The sequence below is a fragment of the Centropristis striata genome, chromosome 14, assembly GCF_030273125.1.
Source record: "Centropristis striata isolate RG_2023a ecotype Rhode Island chromosome 14, C.striata_1.0, whole genome shotgun sequence".
Lineage (NCBI taxonomy): Eukaryota > Metazoa > Chordata > Actinopteri > Perciformes > Serranidae > Centropristis > Centropristis striata.
The window spans coordinates 13,217,870-13,243,111 of NC_081530.1; the positions used below are offsets into that span (position 1 = coordinate 13,217,870).

Sequence of the window (25,242 nt, forward strand, 5' to 3'; positions counted from 1 at the left end):
CACAGTCAAGAACAGGCCCCAAGACACTCAACTCACTCCCAAGCTAGAAGGAGACATCAGTAACCTTTCACTTAAAAAAAGCAAACTGGGTGTCTGTTACCTTATCCTTAGTCTAACATGTAGCTTCTACTAAATAAAATTATGTTTTGTGGTTGAACAGTTTTAAAACATGTAGTTTTAGCATAAAATGCAACACTTTAAAATTTACTAGAATACTTTATGTTAAAACAACCTAATTAAATTGCTGAATATAAAAAAGATTTATTTCCTGAATACCAGGAATAATTACCATTATGTTCATTTTCATATGATAAAGGTAATCTTTTAGGCTAAACCACTTCAACCTAACTTTGTTTTGTTGGCTCAGCACAATTAATTCATGTACTTCACTATTTTAAAAAGTAGTTGTAACTATACCCTATTAAATAAAGTAACTCTTAATAATATCATACACGTGTAAATGGCCCAAGAAAATTACGTTACTATGTTACAGTTACCTTGACAAATCTAGTTGAACTGACCCCTGGTAATTAATTAAATGATTGAGTTGGAAATTATTTCCATTATTTGATTTTGTTCTGGGAACAAGTTATTTTTTTGAGTGTTTCCAGGATGTGCTGGGGTGTGTCTCTTCAAACTCTGCCTCCTTTACACAGGACATCTATAAGTTATCCTCCCCTGCTGATCATTGCCTGTGCAAAGCCCTGCTTTCCTTTCCTGGGTCAGTTTGCCAGACCTTCCTTGTAGCCATCTGAAAGTCTTCCTCCATAGCCTCTCCAGACCAAGGTTATAATAGTTTTGGATTTTTAATTAGTTTTAGTTTTAATTTCGTTGTCAATTTTTGCTTTCAAAATAGTGAAGTACATGTCAATTTTTGTTTTCAAATTCAGTTAGTTTGTTTGCTTGGTTTAATAAGTTTTTATTTTTTAGAAAATGCTTAGTTTTACTTTAGTTGGTATTAGTTTTATTGTTAAACCTTAAAACCTCTTTAAGGATTTCTGATCATACTTTTGAATATCTGGGATAAAAACCTGAAAACCAAAGTCATCAGCAGTCAGCATTTGGTCAGCTCCAATCAGCCTCCACCCAGTCCTCTTTGGCCCAATCGGATAAATGTGTGGAATATTCAAAATCTGGTCCTTTGTATCGTAAAGCGTGGAGATACATGACGAGTTCCCTCTCTGTGGGATCTGGTCCTTACAGCTTACACTCACTGCACAGGTGGTCTCTGGTGTTTGGAGCAGCGTCGTCATCAAATCTAAATTTAAAAGACAGTTTGCAGAATCAAACCATTACATTTTAGCCATTTGGATTAAATGTTTAGGAATAATTGGTCAACAGGTTTTTTTTCCAGATAAAAGTATGATCAGAAATCCTTAAAGAGTATAATAACCAAAATAATTATCAAGAAAAACATGTAAAATATCTAGATATCAGCTCTTAAATTAAACTCTTATCAGATTTTTTTTTGTAATGGGGTATTTGTTGGGTGTGAGATTGATAAGGTCACAATAAATGTTCCTTTATTTCCTTTGTCTGATCCATCTCACCCCAAATAAGATTATTAAGTCATAAAACCAGATAGATGAAATAGATTTCATATAAACCAAAAAGGTTTACGTATGAAAAAAGTTGACGAAGACGAAAACGAAGGACATTTTCACTATAATTTTAGTTTAGTTAGTTTTGTAACCACAAAATATAGTTCTTTTTTTTTTTACTTTAAAAACTTTTTATCATTATTTCAGTTAATGAAAATGTTTTTTGAATTCTAGTTTCCATTGTTTCATTAGTTTTCGTTAACTGTAATAACCTTGCTCCAAATCCCTCCAACATCCTCCAGGTTTTTGCTTTTGAACTGGCTGCAGCCCTTCTGCCCTTGCAGTGTCTGTCTGATAATTTAGATGGTCCAGTCAAGGCTGACAGGCCTCCTTTACTGCTGACGTCAACCAGCTGCTTTTTAGGTTGCCACCGTGGAGCATGTTCACAGCCTCTTCCAGGATGCACAAGAAATTCTTAACAGAGGTGTGTGTTGAAGACCTCAGTTGAAGAAGTTCCCAGTTCACCCTCACTATAAGTTTGGGTTTATCAGGTCTGTCCAGCACCCCCCACCACCATTTGATCCAACTAACCACCAGGTGGTGATCAGTTGACCAAGTGTCCAAGACATTTAGCTACAGATCTGAGGATATATATAAAAAAAAATCTTTGGTCGAGGGTGCTCTGTGATCAGGTCCACTTATGAACCACCCTCTGCTCAGACATGGTGTCTGTTATGACCAAACCATGACAATAGAAGAAAGGTTTGTGCTATATATATATATACAGTACAGTATATATATATATACTGTACTGTATATATATATACTGTACTGTATATATATATATATATATATATATATATATATATATATATATATATATATACGGTAAAATGTCGGCAGCTGTGGTTGCCAGAATTTCACAGTAATCCCATCAGCATCATGAAGGACGTGAAGACTTTTAGTGGTCCCAGTATGTAGAACCTGAGCTGTATGTCCCTACTGACCCTTCATCCAAACCAGTGGCGGTTCTAGACCAGTTTAACTGTGGGGGCCAAGCAGGGGCCAGTGTTAAATCAGAGGGGCACATTAAAAAACGGAAAATATGATATTTAAGCATTCAAAATCTTTATTTTAGCTTATTTAAATTTTAGATTTACACAAGCTTTTATTGCACAATTAAACTATTATACAATGTACACAGTCTGGGTTCATTTTGTGTACAATGAGATACTAGGGGCCACAGCAGGGGCCAAGTGGCCCCTGTAGGCCCCTGTGTAGGACCGCCACTGATCCAAACACATGTCTAGACTACTTGAAATGATTTACAAGATTAAAAAAAAAAAACTCTCCAAAAATAGTTTTTACATTTCTTACTAACCCAACATCCCACTACCACTCCCAGCAGTCTAAAGCACAAAAAAATGTTTGTTTTTCACGTCTTCACAGACAACAGAGCTGTTAAAGAGGTAACATTTGCTACTTGTCAACATGGGACACGTTTGAACAATGCCAAAACAATATCAAAACATTTTTTAATAAAAGTTTTAAAACTACTATGTGCACCATACTTCAAGTCTCAGATACATATATATATATATATATATATATATATAGAGAGAGAGAGAGAGAGAGAGAGAGAGTGTAGTGGTCCTCATCAGTAGTTATGTGGTATCATATAAGTATGTAATGCATGAGTGTGTGATGATTCGTATAATCAGAACATGATGTAATTAACATAATGTGAGTAGTATGTAGGAGGTTGACTGTTTAATGGAGCTGCTGGACATTTAATGATGATATAATTAATATATGATTATATTCAAAGAAACAGATCTTTACTACTGCTCTGATTATAATGTCTTACAATGTGAGGCTTGATACTGAATCAGACACTACTTTGCAGTGCAAACAGGGTGACTGTTTGTATGTTAACCTGATGCCAGATGGTGTATTCTTGGTAATATATGTGTGATACAGCAATTTTACAGTCCTGTGACTCATTGTAAACTCTTAGTGTTGCGTAGTGTGTAGTACCAACAACACTGTCAGACAGGAAGTTTCCCAACATCATTGATCAATTTTCTACAACATCTGCAACAGGAACTTGTAAGTTTTGCACTTGAGATGTTAGAGCTGCATTTAAATATACAGTCATTGAAAAAAATATTTGAACACCCTTGTTTTCTTCAATTTCTTGTTCATTTTAATGCCTGGTACACTGTAAAAAATGTCTTTTTAACCATGATAGTAAAAGACCATAAAATGATAAATGGGTTAATTCAGTTTCGGTAACAATGAAACACCGTAAATGTATATATCAGCCAAAACAGTATTTTTTACATTTAAAAAAAAAATTCAAAATACATTACTCCACTGTAAAATACACTGGCACCGTGTTTGTAGCAAAACTTTTTCTGTAATATATATACAAGACATCATTTTTGCATTTATTTTTTGTAAAAATACTTTTTCTCACTGTTAAATGTACTAAACACCATATCTCTAACAGAAATATACTGTCATATTTAATGGTAAAATCTCCAATTCATGCAGCATTTTCTTGTCAATTATATGGCAAAACAACATTTCTATTGATGGAAAAACGTTTTATTTATACGGTAAAAAATCGAATAAAATGGCAATCTTAAACGTGAAATCAACAGTGCTAATATCATTTTACCGTAATATTACAAAAAGGTGCACCGTATTTATTACGGTAAAGTTCTGGCAACCACAGCTGCCGTTTTTTTACTGTAAAAATAAAAGTTTTTTTTTTTTTACAGTGTCCAACTATAGGTACATTGTAACAATAACAACAAAAATAGCTCATAAGAGTTTAATTGAAGAGCTGATATCTAGAATTTTTTTCCTTGATTTTCTTGATAATGATTTTTTTTTATAATGAATTCTTAAGAAATTGAAGAAAAAGGTGGTCTAATAATATTTTTTTCCATGACTGTATATTTAAGCATTACATAGATTTTTAGCATTTTTACACTTTTAAAATGTTAGTTGTTTTTTTTTTTACTTTAGCTTTTAATTTTCATTAATTGACTAAAAGTAACTAAGATCTGTACCTACACTGCAAAAACTGAAATCTAAGTCAGATTAAATATCTTAGATCAAGGGGATATATGCTTATTTTTTGTCTGATAAGATAGTTCTTCTTAGTCAGCATCTTTTATGTTCGACTGTTTCACTTGTTTTAAGTGTTTTGGTCTTTAATTATCTAAATCAGATATTACAGCTTGTTACTGAGATTTTATGACCTATACTGAGTAAATACATGTTTGAAACTAGAATATCAAAAGTTATAAAGCTGTTTCATCAACACTTACAAGTATAAAACTGCTATTTCAAAGTAATAATTTCTTATTTCAAGCATAACTAAGAAATAATAACTTTAACATAATTTGACCTCTTCACACACTTAAAACAAGCAGCCAGATGGAATCAATTGTTTTATTATCAATGAAACAATAGAAGTGTGTATTGTTGTGTAGTATGTATGTAATTAACTAGTACATTGGCACATAGCTGTAAATTGACACTTTATATTTAAACATTTAACATTTAATGACAATAAAACAACAATTTAAAAGAATCACTTTTCATTAGTTAGAATACACTAATTCTGAGGTATTTTTGGGTGTGTTAAGATTAGATATTTTTTACTTGTTTTGGAAAGTCTTGACAAGCCAAATTTTCTTGTTCGGATTTGCGGATAATTTTGCTATTTTTAAGCAAAATACACCTAATTTTTGTACTTTTTTTCTTCTTTTTGAGAGGTGGCGTTTTGCAGTGTACAAGGAATTTTTGAGTTTCTAGTTAATTTTCCGTTTCTGTTTATTCTGCAGTGTGATCCCTCATGAGCTACAGCATCTGATTTTAACAGCTGTTGCTGTATTACCAGCATCCTCAATCAGGCCAACATCAGGGTTAGGGTTGGCTGAAGTGGCTTATATGGAAAGAGTCAGGCAGAGGACCATGCCACTCATCTAAGACTAAAATAGAAACAGAACAGACTCCATCATGTAACCGCCTTTAAGAAGATATTTTCTGGATTATCTGAGCCAAAATAACATACATAATAAGTATGATAATGAGATTCTGAACAACTGTTTTGGATTATTTAAGTGAATAATTAGTTGGGTCATGTAGTCACACTGCAAATTGTTTGTCTCTTAACAAGGTAAAAGAACTTTAGATTTAGAAGTGTCAGATAATTTATCTTGTTTTAAGAGTTAATTTCTTATTTTAAGCATTCAACATGCTTATTTCTAGTTTTAATCATCTTAATTTAAGAAATCTTGTCAAGTGAAATTATCTGTCCATGCAGCAAGATCATTTCCCTCAGATTTAGTGTTTTTATCTTGTTTTTAGACATACCTTTTTTGCAGTGCAGTTCTTTATTTTTTACAAGTTAACATAAACTCCTCATGTTTCTGACACAGTTCTGAATGTGAGAGACAATAAGTCTGTGTCTAACATTTTAAACATTTATACCAAATGCTTAATTAGCTACTAGTTTTTGAAGTAAATATGTTTTCAAACTATTGCAGGGTGTGAGCTGCATTCAGAGAAAACTGATTTTTTTTCTTTAAGTCAGCTGCAGGCAAGACTGTTGTCTTCACTTCAGTGTGAGACACCAGACAAACTACAGGGGAGTGAATATGATCATCATTTTTTACTTTTTAAGATATTCCTTGGCCATTTTCTGGCTTTATTGATAGTGTCAGAGAGACAGAGGGACAGCTCAGGACTAAGGTTTAGCTTTAGTAGAAATGCAGAAATATAAAATGTACTTACAGTATGAAAAATAGAAGTGCTCATTACACAGCAGAATGGCCCCTTTTACACTGCTATGTGATTCGATTATTTTTAGTGATGTAATACTGCATAAGCAGCATTTTATTGTTTATTGCAGAGGTGAATTTGAACTGCGAACACACTGTTGGGAAGTTCATCTCTAACATATTGTACTTTATTAGTCAATCATAGGTTTTATGTGTGAAATCTTAATCTGTGATGGAGAAGTAAATGCAGTGTGGGTCATACACTGTAAAAAAAAAATCTGTTTAATTTACGGTAAAATACCGGCAGCTGTGGTTGCCAGAACTTCACTGTAAAAATGACAGTGAGTGGGTTTTCTACTTTAAACTTATATGTGAATGTCAGCAAAAACTGTAATTTAGACTATCATTTAGGTGATATGCAATTTTTATTTCATGCCCTAATTCTCATGGAATTTGACAGTGTTTTACTGTAATTTCTACAAATATTTTTTTTACAGTGTATCTGAGATCAGCTTGACGCTTTAGGGAGGATTTTGCAACCTTCATCTTCTGAATGTCAGAACCAGATGTAGAGTCTGGCAGACTAACGGTGAAAACATCAACTCCTATTTTTAAATTTAGGACTTGCTTCAAGTGTCCTACTGCATGGTGTATATGGCCTTATGTAACAATGACATAACCCAGTTTGTATGTACAGTATTTGAAAGAATATGGTCACAGATGCCATATTTGATGAACAAATTAAACACATTTCAGCATGAACTTTGTTTTAAGGGACCTACTATTTTACTTTAACATCAGTCACTTTTAGCCACTTTATAAGAAATGTGTCTGGAAAATAGTGAGGTATAAACACTTCTATTTAAATAAAATAAAGCACAAAACTATTTATTCAAACAAAGGAGACATAATCCTGCTGCATGACCTCTGTATTTTTAAAATACTGCAGTATTTACAATATTTTCCTCTGAAATGTACTGGAGTATAAGTATAAAACGGCAGAACATTTAAAATACTTGATTAGTACAGGTACTTCAAAACTGAGTATAATATTGGAGTAAATGTAAATTGTACACAAACTATTTTCATTGTACAATTACAGTGCAGTTATAGTATTTTATTAAAAGTACAGAGTCGCCCATACAGTTGGAATAAAATATTATTTACCTCCTTCCATGAAATGATTGTAACAATGTGATTTATTCTTGATAGATAAAGTGTATATCTCAAAACTTTATGAATCAATCTCTTCCAAACATATCACAATTAAAATAATATCACTATTAACAGAGGATTGCAAATACACTGAGATCAATGAGTTTCATATCAGTTTTCACATGATTATAAAGTCATGCATATATTATCATCTATGTTTGGAGCAATCACATCATGCATTCTTCTCATAAGGTGTTTAGTCAGGTTTGATGACTAAGGCTGAACCAAATCCCAAATATTTTTTGTAAAGACAGAATGAATTTATTGTAGGGCAAAACATTCAGGGAAAAAATGACACGTTTATCACACTGACCAGATTATAAAGTGTCAGACATCAAGTCATTTTTTTTTTTTTTTTTTTTAAACATAAATATGCAGCATTGGTGCTGCACACAGCCATTACACTGCAAAAAGCCACTTCCCAAAAAAAAAAGAAAAAATGTATAAAAATTAGGTGTATTTTGCTTAAAAATAGCAAAATTATCTGCCAATGGAACAAGAAAATTTGGCTTGTCAAGACTTTCCAAAACAAGTAAAAATATCTTATCTTAATGAACCCACAAATACCTTGGAATTAGTGTATTCTAACTTGTGAAAAGTATTTTTTTATTGTTGTCGTTAAATGTTTCATGTTAAATGTTTAAATATCAAGTGTCAATTTACAGCTCTGTGCCAATGTACTAGTTAATTACATACATACTACACAACAATACACACTTCAGTTGTTTCATTGATAATAAAACATTTGATTCCATCGGGCTGCTTGTTTTAAGTATGTGAAGAGGTCAAATTATGTCAAAGTTATGATTTCTTAGTTATGCTTGAAATAAGAAATTACTTTGAAATAGCAGTTTTATACTTGTAAGTGTTGATGAAACAGCTTTGTAACTTTTGATATTCTAGTTTCAAGCATGTATTTACTCAGTATAGGTCATAAAATCTCAGTAACAAGCTGTAATATCTGATTTAGATAATTAAAGACCAAAACACTTAAAACAAGTGAAACAGTCGAACATAAAAGATGCTGACTAAGAAGAACTATCTTATCAGACAAAAAATAAGCATATATCCCCTTGATCTAAGATTTTTAATCTTACATAAATTTCAGTTTTTGCAGTGTAGGTACAGGTCTGAGTTAGTTTTAGTCAATTAATGAAAATTAAAAGCTAAAGTAAAAAAATAAAAAAAAAACTAACATTTTAACAGTGTAAACATGCTTTGAGAGAAGTCCACTGTTATATTAAATCAATATAAGGCTTAAATACACAGTCATGGAAAAAAAATATTATTAGACCACTCTTTTCTTCAATTTCTTGTTAATTTTAATAGCTGCCATTTCCATGGTTTTCTTAATAATAGCCAAAATCATTATCAAGAAAACCATGGAAAATGTCTAGATATCAGCTCTTCAATTAAACTCTTATGAGCTATTTTTGTTGTTATCATTATATTTGTCCAAACAAATGTGCCTCTAGTTGTACACTGTAAAAAAACTGTTGTTACTGTTGTGAAACAGTCGAACATAAAAGATGATGACTAAGAAGAACTATCATATCAGACAAAAAAATAAGCATATTAATCTGACTTAGATGTCAGTTTTTGCAGTGTAGTCTGTAGGAATGGAGCATTTCTCTGTCTGTGCGTAAAATGCGCATGCAGCCGGAGCTGCTGCACTTCTACAGCTCCAGATTAAAAAAAAAAAAAAGCTCGTTTAAAATTTTCCGGGACCATGGTGTATTTTATCCTTTCCAAGAAAGTAAAAAAAGCAGTTCTGTAATATTTTTCCGCCTGCGTTTCTTCTCTCCGCCTTGTTCCGCGCTGCGGAGCTGCAGTGATGTCAGCCTGCCTGGGTCATTTGAAGGTCAGCAGCCTCGGAAGGGTTCATACAAAGTTCACTCGCATATATTAGGCAATTCAATCTTTCATTCTCTGTGGCAAAACTAGTTGGAAATGAGCTGCACGGGGGAACGGATAACCCATTCGTCATCGGAGAGGACAACGTGTGCTTTTAAACGCCGTCCGTGTTATTTTTGATAATAGAAAAGAAAGATCGGAGCAGTTGAGGCGGGCTTCACCACGGCTGCTTACCGGGACCAGGCGATTCAATGCAAACACGCCAGGATATTATTATTATGATTATTATGATCATGAAGGAGTCCAGTTCGCACCGTGGCAGCGCGCTAACTGGACACCGTGCGAGAAAATGAGCATTTAGAAGAAGCCGTGGAGCATTTTGGTCCGAAATAATTCATGATTCCGGTGCGGGACGAAGGAGAACAAGAGGAGCGAAATCTGCCCTGCCAAGAAGAAGAAGAAGAAGAAGAAGAGGGAGACGAAGAGGAGGAGGAGGAGGAGGAGGGAGGAGGAGGGGGGAAACAGCGGAGAGTTTGATGGAGTTGTGTGCGCTTATGCCGGTGATATTTATCCATAACGCACAAGACTAGTTGAACGACGCGCCGTCATCATGTTTGACTGCATGGACGTGCTGGCCGTGAGTCCCGGACAGATGCTGGATTTCTACACGTCCAGCCCGTCCTCCTGCATGCTGCAGGAGAAGGCTCTGAAAGCCTGCATCAGCGGACTGGCGCACAGAGAGTGGCAGCACCGCCGGAGCGCACACTGTAGGTCCAAACTTCTCCTCATCTCTTGTTATTGTTGCTGACTGTTGTTGTTATTGGCTCACTTAAAGCTGGTGGCTCAGTGCAGGCTGAGTCCATGATGACTCACAACAAGTTGTCAAAAAGGGCCTCCAGATGTGATATTTACTCTATTTATAATCAGACAAATTAGGGATCTTTAGGAGTTTTTGGGAACTCTTGGCCGCATGAACGCACCACTTTATAAAATATAAGGAGGGATACTTTTTAATAAACACGGGGAATAGGCTATATATATTTGGAGCAGAAAAAAACAGTCTAATTTTTTTCTTTTAAAGTTTGCTTAAGGAAAACTCTCCAGAACTTTCTCTTCCAAACGTCATATTTCACTCCTACCGTGCGCCGTCATAAATTGCGCGCAGTGGAAACAGGCTGAAAGCTGCTGATGTATGGCTTGTCTCAGATCAGTTCAGTTCTGGAGGAATGCTGTGAGTAAACACAGGCGGCTTTCCACACCTCCTCCCCGGCCGCACATGACAGGAGGGGCGGCCTGACGAGCCGAGACCTGCGCTCTGTGACACTGATTGAGATAAATGACCCCGCCGACTTTTCAACAAGATTATCGGGACATGTCAACCTCGCGCGTTTTGAATTGGCCAGAGCTGATCGATGGGCTGCTGCTAGTTTTAGTCCATGAGACTAAGTGGAGGCGGGGGATAAAGAAAGAAATATCTCATTAGAATTAATATTTAGGTGATCATATGAGGATAAAATCCTGATTATAATCAGGACAGTGAATGGCATGAAATAATAATGATTTCTGTATGAAAACACCTGCCCCAGACGCTTTCCATTTATTATAAAACATCTTCAGTGTGGATCACTTCCCTCCACTGACTGTGTGCTCATGAGGCACTTGTCAGTGTTTGTTTTTCACTGTCACCCTGCTGCTGCTCCGTGATTTATCCTCATCCAGATAATGACCAGCCTCCAGCTGTCATTCCTCAGGAAGTGTTTGCTCAAGGGCACTCAGTCAAAAGAGGCTCTTATCAGTGGAGGGAAAGTGCAAAAATGTCAGTTGGCACCTTTAACCTGAGCTGCCTCACACTCTGCTCTGCTGCAGGTCAGTGAAGAGAGCAGAAAACTCACTATTCTCATAATTTAAAAAAAAAATGTTATTATAACTTTGTTTCACAAACATCAAAAACATACAATTCATTCCAAAAGAATTTCACATGTATATTCTACGCCAGGGGGGAAGGGCTTACATATACAATATATTTAATAGTTCACAAATATCAACTGTTTTAATAGCTTTTTGTTTTTTGGACAATTTAATAGAGGCGATGTACTGCCTGAGCTCATGGTGAAAGGCAACAAAAGATGGTTTTCTTCGAACAAATTTGCATTTATGAATATGAAATTTCGCCATCAGTATGATCAGGTTTATAATAAAAATTTGTGAGTTTTTCTTTATTTTTGTCAAAGAGCCCAAATAGTACATCCCTCCAAAACAACTTAAAATCTTTATTAATATTGCTTGCAATAAAGTTACAAATCTCAATCCAGAGACCACTATTCTCATAATGCTTTTGTCTATGAAATATCTGTGACATCACAAGTTCCTAGAGTGCAAGTTGGCATCTTTAATCCAATGCATTATATTAAATTACTATTATACATGACGAAGAAAGCAACATTTACTTTAAAATTATTTAAATCATGAATTCCAAAGAATTTTCTGCCATTCTATTAATTAATTAATCATGTAATAATATCAGCCTTTTTTGAGCGATATTAAGTAGTATGTATTATATATGTAGATATGTAGATATTACGTACAGCGATATGTCTTTTGTTGATAATGCATGTACATGTGAATAATAAGAAGCAATGAGAAAGTTATTTTGTTTAATTTTAACTAAAGTTTTTATTGACGTCATGCTTGCTAAATGGACAAAAATGTATTTAAAAATCAGACACAGTTTTGTAATTGTCAAACTAAGGAAAGTGGGATTTCATCCTTGCTTGCTTTCATTTTGCCCAGATAATCATTCTCTGAGTCTGTGACAGAGCCGTAGTCAGGACTTTAACATGACCGAGTCCCCCAATACACCTGTCAAATTTAGACCCGACTCCTTAATTGTTTTCCTTGTTGTTTGAATACTTCCTATTCAATAATTACATTTAAAGTATTTTCTGTCATTTTAAATTCCTCATATGACTTGTAGATTATTTTATTTATTTCATGATGTTCAAATTTTACAGAGATACCCCTGTAATTAATCTTCAGAACAACACCCAGTCAAAATCTGCTTATTCTCATGTTTATATATATATATATATATATATATATATATATATATATATATATATATTAATACATATACATATTTATATATATACAGGGTTCATAATAAACATGAGAATAAGCAGATTTTGACCGGATGTTGTTCTGAAGATTAATTACAGGAGTATCTCTGTAAAATTATATTTTTAGATTGATTAATTGCACCTAGTGCGTGACTATATTCAGATTAATAGCAGCATTTGCACAGACACTTATTAATATAAAAGCACACACAACAACAGTTGAATTAAATAATTACCCTGTTATTATGAATGTAAGACTATAGGGCTTGATTTGGGTCTATTACGGTCAACCAGTTGTTTTTGCTCCTTTATACGGGGAAACCCATGCAAAGAGGCCTTTAAAGCTTCTGATCCTCAGTGGCAAAATAGTTAAAATGACCTGTGACTCCATGCTGCTGGCGGAGAGGTGTCTTTGAGGTGTGGACGGACAGCCGCTGTCACAGGGTCAGGAGTTTAACAATACCGTGGTCAAAACCAGATCCTATACAGACCCCAAACCCCCAGGGAAGCTTAATCTGACACCAAAATGAAGATTTTTTTCTTCATTTTTGTATTTACATTAAGGTCCAAACATGTCTTGTCCTCACTGTCAGGAATAACACGGTATTGTACTGGTTTCCTGGCCTCATGGACACACTGAATATAAGCAGTGTGCAGGAATAATGAGAATAATAAAATGAGCATGTCATTATTAACCCTCTGGAGTCTCCAAAAGCTCCAAATCATGACTTCTTCCTCACATCCAGACTAGAAAACAAAGCAGCGTGGAGCCCTACTGTAAATTTACCTCTAAAGTTCTGGCTGTAAACTCCATGAGGCCAGTTTCAGTTCTCTTATATGTTATATTTGCAACCTTTGTTCACAACATTTCAAATTCTTTATTGAGCATAATTGTGTTTTTGGAAAGTAAAAAAAAGATTCAAAATCAAATAGGGACTAAAGAACTAAAAAAGACACAAAATGACCAAAAAAAGACACAAAAAGACACAGAAAGACACAAAATGACCCAAAAAGACACAGAATGACTTAAAAAAATACACAAAATGACAAAAAAGACACAAAATTACAAATAAAAGACACATAAAAGACACAAAATGACTAAAAAAGACACAAAATGACTAATAAAAGACACAAAATGACTAATAAAAGACACAAAATGATCAAAATTGTTACGTTAAACACACAAGACACAAATAAAATAGAGTCCCACTAGAATAAAAACCAGAGTTGGATGACAGGATCACACACAATCACAACATCACATTTATGTTGGTTTTTCTTTGTTTCTTTTTGGTTCAATATGTTGATCCAGTAAGTCAGAATAAAAAAATAATTATAAAAAAGGTCATATAGGTGAGGTTGTGCTGAAAAAAAAACACCAACATGGCATTTAAACATTTTTTAAGCGGTGTATACAGGCAGGATGAAAAGGATTCAAGACGCCATAGAGTTAATACTGAAGACACTGTAGAGTGTGTTTGATTTTTGAATTTTCTTCATTAATTAAAATTCAATTTGAATAAAAATAAAGCTTGATATTTAGCATAAGATTTGGCGTCAGCTGGTTATGACGGTGAGGTGTTTGGGCCTGCCGAGCTGCATGTTGGCCTTTTGTGCTGTCAGACAGGACACCCCTGGCCTTTCCCTGTTTGAAGAAGGCACTGTTTAAATTAGACTTTGATTCGAGAAAGCCTCTCTCAGGGTCATTGAAATGTTGGTTTATTAATTTATTTGTTCAGGATAATGGAAACCTCCTGGGTGTTAATTAGCAGCATTGACAACGAGCCAACCATTAATGCACTTCCTCTTCCAGTTTAGATGTTAATTAAGAATGATCAAGGACCTCTTTTACACAGATAAAATGGGCTTTTGCGGCTGAGAAATGGCTGCACATGATGCCCACGCCGCATAGAGAAACAAATGAATTTCACATTAAAGGCATTTTATCTCATCAAAACAAATCCAGAAGCTATCAGACAAACAAGTGGAAAGGTGATGGTCTATAAACAGTGCTGCTGGTGTGACTTAAAGAGACAGAGTGTGATATGTATTGTACAGCTGATGTGTGTTATGGGATAATTGGGGCCTTTTTGTCTTCAAGGCTTAAGCGCCTCTGATATGGACATGAAAAGCCATTAGCACAGCTTGCACACCAAGCTAATTTAGTGGGCGTGTGAAATGAAAGGCGGATGGGGGGAAATAAAAAGCGATGTACAACAGTGAAATGAAAGGAGCGCTCTCTGATGCCAGGCATGTTTAATCGACATGATTAGGACAGTGTTCGGGTCCCACCAGGGTTACACTGATACTGCATATCTGCTGTCATACTGCTCTTTAATAAATACCACGTCAGCTACAGGCTCCTGCTGCACAAAAATCACCATTTCATTTTCTCACAGTCATATGAAGCTGCTTTACTTTGAAATATATATTTTAGCTTTTTCACTCTCATTAAAAGAAAATACTTTTTTTTTTGCATGAATGCAAGGAAAGTTTAATTGTATATCACCTATAAACAACAAAACAATATAAAGTGTTTTTACATGAGTGTTTTTACAAGATAAAAAAGACACAAGAACAAGTTGAAAAGAAGTCAAGGACAATATAAAAGGGAAAAGTCGTCCAGGTATGAAGCGTGTAATAACATATAAAGCAGAAAAATCATTCACCGTTTCATTTTTCACAGTCATATAAAGCTGCTTTCCTTTGAAATATATATATTTTAAATCTGGTTCCAGTAGAACTTTATTTTCTCATAATGATTTAATTGCTGTTTCAAAAGCTTTTTCACTCTCATTAAAAGAAAATAAGTTTTTTTTGGCATGAATGCAAGAAAAGTTTAATTGTATATCACCTATAAACAACAAAACAATTCAAAGTGTTTCATATGAAAGTTAAAAAAGACACAAGAACTAGTGGAAAGGAGGTCAAGGACAATATAAAAGGGAAAAGTCGTCCAGGTATGCAGTGTGTAATAACAGATAATGCAGAAAAAACATTCACCGTTTCATTTTTCCCAGTCATATAAAGCTGCTTTACTTTGAAATATATATTTTAAATCTGGTTCCAGTAGAACTTTACTTCCTCATAATGATTTAATTGCTATTTCAAAAGCTTTTTCACCCTCATTAAAAGAACATACATTTTTTTTGGCATGAATGCAAGGAAAGTTTAATTGTATATCACCTATAAACAACAAAACAATTCAAAGTGTTTTACATGAGTGTTTCACAAGATAAAAAGACACAAGAACAAGTGGAAAAGAGTTCAAGGACAATATAAAAAGGAAAAGTCGTCCAGGTATGCAGTGTGTAATAACAGATAAAGCAGAAAACTAAACATTTCTGACATCAAACTGACTCTTAATTATTTTTCTTTGGCACCAAACAACAATTATCACAATTCTTTAAATTATTACTAAAGAAATTATGAAATATCAAGTCATTATGATGCACCATATGACGCTGTTCCTGCTCGATCCTCTTTACCCTTTTTATTAATTCATTCAAATCTTCATTAGAGGTTTTGATTATTTATTTATCTAATTCCAGAGTTTGCCCTGTCATAAACATAAGCTTCAAACCATCCTATTTGCATGTTAATTATGAATTCCTTGTTGCTGATAACAACCTTTTTTTAAGTGTTTACACCAAGTAGAAACAGTGTTAAAAGTGGCAAAACATCATTTGAAAAACGTAGAAACTGCCTCAAATATCCACACATTACATTTTTAATGTTAATGTATTTTTTACACGTATTAAAAGGGAACACTTGAAGCTTGAATTAAAGTATTGCAACATAATTATAAGTATAATACAGTGGAAAATACTGCAACAGTTTTAAATTTGGTCCGTTTAGTATCCACTTCAGTGTTTTTTTGACCTTTGAATTCCCTTATTTGTTCACATTTACCTTAACGTTAAATTATAATGTTTCTGTTCTTTTTTTAGGAGTAAAATGAAAGCGAATGTTTGGCAAAGTGATAAAAGTGACCTCACACTCAGCAGCAGTGGGTGTCCAACAGATCTATGATAGATTTTGTGAAACGCATGGCCATAAAATGACAATAAATAAAGAATATTTTATCTGAAGAAGATATTATTTCAATAGTGAATGCCAGCAGGAATTTAGGATTAAAATCTAAAAATGTCAGCCTACAAAAGCAACAATAAAATTGTATTTGGCACATGTCCTCTCTCATATTTAAATAAGTGCTATCAGCCTTTATTTATTTCCCATTATATTAACAGGGACCGTGTACACTGTAATACATTATTCTGCATTTCATTTGACTTAATATATTTGATAAAATGTATTAAATATAAATGCGTCCTTGATTTTGAGGCAGTTGTTTAAGTAACTTTAATATAAAAATGTTTGAGATAGAATCTACTCATTCTGATCACATTAAATATAATGTTTACGTGTATGTAATTCTAAATCAATGAATCCAACACAATAGAATCAGTCCGTTTTTAAATGACAGGCACTTCCTGTTAAGTTGTTATTAACTCAACTTGTAATGTAGTTAGATTTCATTTATAATACTGCGTGCAATCTGTTGCCTCAATTTTATTGAGTAGCTGTTTATCTTTTTTTACAGTGTATAATAAACATACGTTTCCTCATTATTATCTAGAATCAGACGCATTCTACAGACATAGCTCAAATTCATTTTAATCCCCCGGGAAGGTGGACAATACATATATTTACTTGTTTTCTTGTGTCTCTCAGCTGGAACATTGTTGAATTGTATATTTGCCTATCTTTCTAATGTTTGCCCCACCCACCCCAGAGCTCCCAGCTTCACTTCTTTTCACTGTTTTCTAACAGAACAGACACCAGAGTCTAGTTTCATGTTAAAGTGCTGGCAGGGGGAGGATAATAAAATCATGCCGGCGCTGTGCTTTTAAGGCCACGAATTCCTGTGGATTTAAAGGAAACCTCTCGCATTTAACAGCCTTCCTTCTTTCTTTCCTCACGTTCCTTTCCTAAACTTTCTCCCTCATCATCTTAGTTTCACTTTTTATGAAAGCTTTGAAGTGGCTAGCACCTGTTGTGTGCTGCTGCTGCTGCTCCCCGTCAATGTGTAGTTTAGCCTCGGCGCTGCGGTCACCCCGGGGTCGCTGTGAGGTCACGGACGGGGTCAGGAGGAGGACTTGGGGGAAGGTTTGGCCACATAACTGCCTGGGAATCTCAAATAATACCCTTTCACTTTTTTGTAAAAATACTTTTTCTCACTGTTAAATGTACTAAACACCATATTTCTAACAGAAATATACTGTAATATTTATTGGTAAAATCTTTAATTTATGCAGCATTTATAAAGCATTTTCTTGTCAATTATATGGCAGAACAGCGTTTCTTTTGATGGAAAAACTTTATATTTTTTACGGTAAAATATGGAATAAAATGGCAATCTTAAACGTGAAATCAACAGTGCTAATATCCTTTAACCGTAACATTAGGAAAAAGTTGCACTGTATTTATTACGGTAAAGTTCTGGCAACCACAGCTGCTGGTTTTTTACTGTAAAAACTTTTTATTTATACGGTAAAATATGGAATAAAATGGCAATCTTAAACGTGAAATCTACAGTGCTAATATCCTTTTACCGTAATTTTAGAAAAATTTGCACCGTATTTATTACGGAAAAGTTCTGGCAACCACAGCTGCCGTTTTTTTACCGTAAAAACAACAGGGTTTTTTTACAGTGCACCATCCAAGAACTTTAAATGTAAATGTCCTTTTCTAGTTCCAGATGTCTAAATGAATCATTCAATCATTTGAAACCAGGCCTCTTCATCTCCTTTCTTCTCTTGTTTGCATTCCCCGCAGCCATTGAAACACAGAGCACAGAAATATACTGTAATATTTAATGGTAAAATCTTTAATTTATGCTGCATTTATAAAGTATTTTCTTGTCAATTATATGACAGAACAGTTTCTTTTTTTCTTTTCTTTTGTTGGAATTTTTTTTTTATTTTTTACGGAAAAATATGGAATAAAATGTCAATTTTTAAACGTGAAATCAACAGTGCTGATATCATTTTACCGTAATATTAGAAAACGTTGCACCATATTTATCACGGTAAAGTTCTGGCAACCACAGCTGCCGTTTTTTTACCGTAAAAACAACAGTTTTTTTTTTTTTACAGTGTCCAACTAAAGGTACATTTGTTTGGACAAATATAATGATAACAAAAAAAATAGCTCATAAGAGTTTAATTGAAGAGCTGATATCTAGACATTTTCCATGGTTTTCTTGACAATGATTTTGGTTATTATTAAGCTATTAAAATTAACAAGAAATTGAAGAAAAGATTGGTCTAATAATATTTTTTCCATGACTGTATATTTAAGCCTTAAATTGATTAAATATAACAGTGGACTTCCCTCAAAGCGTTTTTACACTGTTAAAATGTTAGTTTTTTTTATTTATTTTTTTTAACTTTAGCTTTTAATTTTCATTAATTGACTAAAAATAACTCAGATCTGTACCTACACTGCATACTGCATACTGTATACTGAGTAAATACATGCTTGAAACTACACTGTAAAACCCAATGTTGCTTGTTTGTTATTATACCAAAATTTCCTTTTCAATACAACAAGATTTGTGCAAAAAGTCATTTTAACCTAAAATATTGAGTCAAATAGCAAGAATCATTTGAGGTAACTTCTTTTCCCTTGTTGTCTTGACATAAAATTCTTTCGCAGCATTGACACTCAAATATTTAAGTTGAAACTATAAGTTGGGTTTTACAGTGTAGAATATCAAAAGTTACAAAGCTGTTTCATCAACACTTACAAGTATAAAACTGCTATTTCAAAGTAATTTCTTATTTCAAGCATAACTAAGAAATCATAACTTTGACATAATTTGACCTCTTCACATACTTAAAACAAGCAGCCAGATGGAATCAATTGTTTTATTATCAATGAAACAATAGAAGTGTGTATTGTTGTGTAGTATGTATGTAATTAACTAGTACATTGGCACAGAGCTGTAAATTGACACTTGATATTTAAACATTTAACAACAACAATAAAAAAAATCACTTTTTATAAGTCAGAATGCACTAATTCTAAGGTATTTTTTGGTTCATTGAGATTAGATATTTTTACTTGTTTTGGAAAGTTTTGACAAGCCAAATTTTCTTGTTCCATTGGCAGATAATTTTGCTATTTTTACGCAAAATACACCTAATTTTTGTACTTTTTTTCTTCTTTTTGGTGGCTTTTTTCCCAGTGTTCACTACGTAAAAATCAAGAAATAAAGTCAGTCAGCTGGCGTTTTTTCCTGTGAAATGGAGAATAGTTTTTGCAGGTCTGATGAAAAGCAGACCCTCACCTTTCCACAGTGCTCTCCTCTTCCATTTCCCCACCAGACATTAAGTCAAATGACTGTTCCTCATTGTTATTTTCTTTTCCTTGAGTGTTTAAGTTTAAGTGTAGCTCTTCTAAATATCCCCCACTGTAAAACGCATTCGAGGGCAGAGGAAAGCTGCTTCTAATTTGGTGTACTTTGGGTGAACTTTGACCATTTCCTCTGACTGGGCCTGCTGTATGTGAGCTATGCACTCAGCGCTCCTGCAGAGAGAACCTGGAGGAAAAACACTCTCAGACTGGACGGAGCGTCAGCTGAGTGGAGGAGGAAGAAGAGGAGGAGGAGAGGGGCTGGATCCACCGACTGGGAGTAATATTCCTCTAATCCTCCCAGGTTATGCCCACTGCTCCACACCCAAATCACCACAGCTTTCTCCTTAACACAAACCAAATACACAAACACCCCGAGGAGCTTCAGGAAATGCCTCTGTTTCTCTCCGTCCCTCCTCTTTCTGCTCTTTTTTCTCTCCTTCTTCCTGTTTCTGCTGATCTGCTATAATTTGTCAGGTTGAATTCAATCACTGCGATTTATGACTCTTGCTTTCAATTGATTTTTATTTAAACTAAAATTAAGCGTTTGATTTTAAATGCGCCTTTTATCTTCCATTATCTGCAGCAGAAAAGCAGCTTTGTCCTAATTTCCAATGCGGCATCATTGTGTTAAATTGCCTGTGTGCAGCGACAGACTTTGCTTGGGGTTCTTTGCCATCTGTTGGTCATGTGGACCATGTGGGCAGAGTTTTACATGTCACTGGTTTTCAGACTGGGGGAACTGGATATAAGGACGTAGAGAGCACAGAGCGGATAGATGACGCTGCAGCTCTGCAGATTATTTCTACATTACCTACAAGTAACCTCACATCCTGCCTCACACTGCTCATTTTGGGCTGGACCAGCAGTGTTCGGGGTTTTAAAGCTGACTGTGGCACCCACTGTATATTTTTTCAGGGTTGCTGCAGAGAGCCTGTAGACAATTTACTGTTAATGACCATTTTCTATTACATTAGATTTGTGTTTCAATTCAGTGCATGCAACTGAACATTCTGCACACAGGAATTATATTTCAAAGATAATTTATTATCAGACAAAGAATAATTACATTTTTAGGGGTGTGTGTTAACTACCATCCACAGTACATACACTGCAAAAAAGGTGTGTCTAAAAACAAGATAAAAACACTAAATCATTTTACATTTTAATTTCACTTGAGTTCACAAGATTTCTTAAATTAAGATGATTAAATCTAGAAATAAGCATAAAATAAGAAATTAACTCTTAAAACAAGATAAATTTAAGCTGCAAGCAGCGATGAGCTGGCCCGAGCAGAATGCACTGACAATTATTTGTTTCTTCATGTAACCGCCTTTAAGAAGATACTTTCTGGATTACCTGAGCCAAAATAACATACATAATAAGTATGACAATGAGATTCTGAACAACTGTTTTGGATTATTTAAGTGAATAATTAGTTTGGTCATGTAGTCACACTGCAAATTATTTGTATTTGATAAAAAAAACTTGTAGTCTAGAAACTTGAAGTGTGCGATAAATTATCTTGTTTTAAGTTAAGTTAATTTCTTATTTTAAGCATACAACATGCTTATTTCTAGATTTAATAATCTTAATTTAAGAAATCTTGTCAAGTGAAATTATGCAGCAAGATAATTTTTCTCAGACTTAGTGTTTTTATCTTGTTTTTAGACACACCTTTTTTTGCAGTGTACATACAATATTCACTTTGTATGACACAAAGTGTCTTTTCATTTCAGGTTGGTTTAAATTTTCATAGTTTTGCCAATCAATGGCAGCAGTAACTGGGAACATTTTGTAGTCACTACAAGGAAGTCAGACATCGAAATATGAGCAGTCACATGATCAGACAGCTTGTAAACAGACCTCCATTTGGAAGAGACTCGACTGAGTTTCTGGTTCAAGTTTGATCTGTTGTAATGTTCTCACTCTCTCTGTCTGCTCAGTTTTCCTGTGCAGCAAGGGATTATTACAACATACGCTCAGATGAGTTCGAAGGTCGCTTAAATCGTTTGTGAATGCCACACGAGCTGTCATATTAGTGGTGATAGGAGTGGATTTAAAAACAGTCCTATGTGGTGCCCAGTGTGCGTCCTTACTGCAGCGGACTGCTTCAGTTCTTACCTGCGGAACACTTTTCCTGTCTATCTTCAGCTGTACTATCTAATAAAAGCAAAATATAATCTAAAGAAAAAATCAGGCCTATGTTGGGCCTAAAAAAGTGTGATTAATCATTAATTATTGGATGGCAATAGTGTTAATGTAGTGTTTATTTAATTAATGTGCATGTGTGGGACACCCGACCGATGTGGCTCTTCAATTGTAGTTTGAATGGAATTACATGCACGTCTGAATGAGCGCTACAGGTCAGCAGCAGGCATTGTATTACATTTAGCTTTTTATTTTTAGAGGAACATTATGTTATTTCTCTATTCAAAAGATTGCATACATTGCATCACTTATATACTCAGCATTGGAACATCATTGACTTGATCTGATGAAGTCACACTAGAGTCTTAATCAGATCGAGGCAAGAGAAGATCACATCTTGTCTTAATGTTGTCAGCCAAAAAAAAGAGAGAGAGTTTTAAAGCTGATGTATACTTTTACGTGTGTTTTTCAGAGTACACTGCAAAAAAAAGGTGTGTCTAAAAACAAGATTAAAAACTCTAAATCTGAGGGAAATGATCTTGCTGCATGGACAGAAAATTTCACTTGACAAGATTTCTTAAATTAAGATTATTAAATCTAGAAATAAGCATGTTGAACGCTTAAAATAAGAAATTAACTCTTAAAACAATATCAGTTATATAACACTTCTAAATCTAAAGTTTTTTTTTATCTTGGTAAGAAACAAATAATTTGCAGTGCACTCTGCTCGGGCCAGTTCATCGCTGCTTTAATTTATCTTGTTTTAAAAGTTAATTTCTTATTTTAAGTGTTCAACATGCTTATTTCTAGATTTAATAATCTTAATTTAAGAAATCTTGTCACGTCAAATTATCTGTCCATGCAGCAAGATCATTTCCCTCAGATTTAGTGTTTTTATCTTGTTTTTAGACCCACCTTTTTTGCTGTGCAGTCAAAAAATAGAGAGCGTTTTAAAGCTGGTGTATACTTTCACGTGTGTTATTCGGAGTAGTGACTGGCTGATAAAAGCCACTGTGTATGTTTTGGTGCTCCTGGTGTCAGCAGGCTCAGTCCCAGTGGACGAGCCAATCAGAGGAGCTGTTTTCTCTAGTCTTTCCCCTCATTCTGCCTGTAGCCACCAGCAGGGAGTGTGCGCTTTCCTGTTTGACCCCGGCGGCAGGTTCAGCCAGAGGCTAAGGGTTCAGCAGCCACAGATTTTTCTCTGCCTGTTCTTAAGCCAGACTCGCCGTGTGCGCTTGTCTGTCACCAGCCTTTATTCCTCTAATGGAGCTTTCTGTGTATGTTAACATGCGGGGAAGTCGACTCAAAGTTTAATCACGCAGAAAATGGAAAAAGGCTCCTCTGCACCTGATAGGGCCTATACAGGTACCCATTGACCACCCCCTCCTCCCACACACACACACACACACACTAAGGGGCATAATGAATCTACCTTCATGCGTCCCATCTGTCTGCAGGTGGTCACACTGCCTCCCAGACGCAGCCATGAGTTTCAAATAGGCAGCGGGGCTGAATTGTTGGCGCTGCCTCTCCTCAGCGTGGGACTACCCAGCCATCACAAATGCTCTGAAGGCATATCAGTAACAACAGTATTTTTCCTCTAGATGTATGTTAAAGTGTGCCGCAGCTCCTCGGGAAGTCTAATATACATTGTTTTTGTGCTCCAGTAGTCATACATCCTCATCTCAGACAAACACCTTGTTTCACTTATTACATGTTTGACACCAGACAGGGATATTACTGTCTCTGTGGAGAGGAGAGAGGGATAGAATGAACCACTTATTTTATCTTAGCAACCATACACACAAGGAGATCCGAGACTTGGAGTTGAGGATTATGTTAAATCAGCGATGGAGGAAGGACATTAATAAGGTTCTAAAAGAGCCACATCAACCACTATAGCTCATGTTGAGGATATTGCTCTAGAATCAATATTTAAGTTAAAACAATGGGGCAAACAGAAATAATATACATATTCATATACATGTAAAATGTATATATTTAGACAGTCTTTTGGGAAAAAATGTTGAAAAGTGCTTTAGGGTTTTAGGGCGAATCATCCAAATCAATGGCGTACACTGCAAGCTATAGCCACCATTATGAACAAAGGGATGGTTGTCATTTTTTCTTTTGTCATGTTCTTTCACCAGAAATAAATGCATTACATAGACTGTCAAAATAAGTGAGGTCGTAAAAGTTTGAATTAAATACACGACTTCTCTTTTATTTTTGATCGGTTGAAACTTTATTTTGGGGAAAAGGGACAGCCCTTCTGTCCACCCTCAGTTTACATGAGTAAAGAAGTTTCCAACTGGACACGTACATCAGTGACTTAGGCTAAATTTACATGATGACGGCCTGAACAGAAGACGCAAAAGTGGCGTCGCGTCTTCACTTTTTATTCCGCGTTTAGACAAGCGTTTTCGGGAGGAAATCTGCTGCATACGGTGCTGCAAAAGTGTATGAATTGGATTGGGTATGCATGCCAGGCGGCATCACTTAAAGCGATAAGAGCATCTTTGGGCATGTGGAAGTTTTTTACGCCATGCATTTTCATCAGAATCCGCTTTCTAAACGAAAGGCACTTCCCATAAAATATTTTGTCGTTTTTACCCGCAAGCGGCCTCGTGTAAACGGGGCCTTAGTCAAAATCCTGGGTTTGTGTCATCCATCCCCACACCATCCCCCCCTTGATGCAGCTGCAGTCTGCCTGCTACTGTGTTTTACACAGCGCATTGTAGCCAGTTACCCAGGTGTCAGCCATATTGGAAGTACTCGGATGTAAACAAACAATGAACAGCACGCTGAATGTTCATTTTAAGCAGGATTTAAAATGTCTAAACTACTACAAAGCCCAGAAGAACGTGCGTAAACAGCTCGACTTTACAGAGAATGACTAGGACAGCGGGAGAAACAACCATATTTACCTACAGTACTAACTCGTGTGGCCAAACTTCAAAATAAAGGTGTTGAAATCTGTTACCCGTCAAATGATGTTTCCTCAATGGTGTTCTCTGTAGCATCACCTCCGCGGTTGGAGTTAGGATTTAAGTTTAAGGTTAGGCCTTGTAGAGAGAACTGTTTGGGGTTAAGGTAAACTTGGGCTCATGTTAACAACTTAAAGGAGGACTGGTTGGGGTCAGGGGT

General features: G+C 35.1%; 1 protein-coding gene across 2 annotated transcripts in view; it reads left to right on the top strand.

The window, feature by feature from the left end:
• The window catches only part of LOC131984474 (retinoic acid receptor beta-like), a 189,120-nt gene that overhangs the window by 46,651 nt on the left and 117,227 nt on the right, over positions 1-25,242 (top strand). Inside the window, exon 1 of one of the 2 annotated variants that reach the window (XM_059349298.1) lies at positions 9,132-10,176. The exons of the other annotated variant lie outside the window; for it this stretch is intronic. Within the exon in view, the coding sequence (XP_059205281.1) occupies positions 10,020-10,176 (157 nt within the window). The 5' untranslated portion in view covers positions 9,132-10,019. Of the gene's footprint in view, positions 1-9,131; positions 10,177-25,242 lie in introns of those variants that run through there. 2 annotated transcript variants of the gene reach the window in all.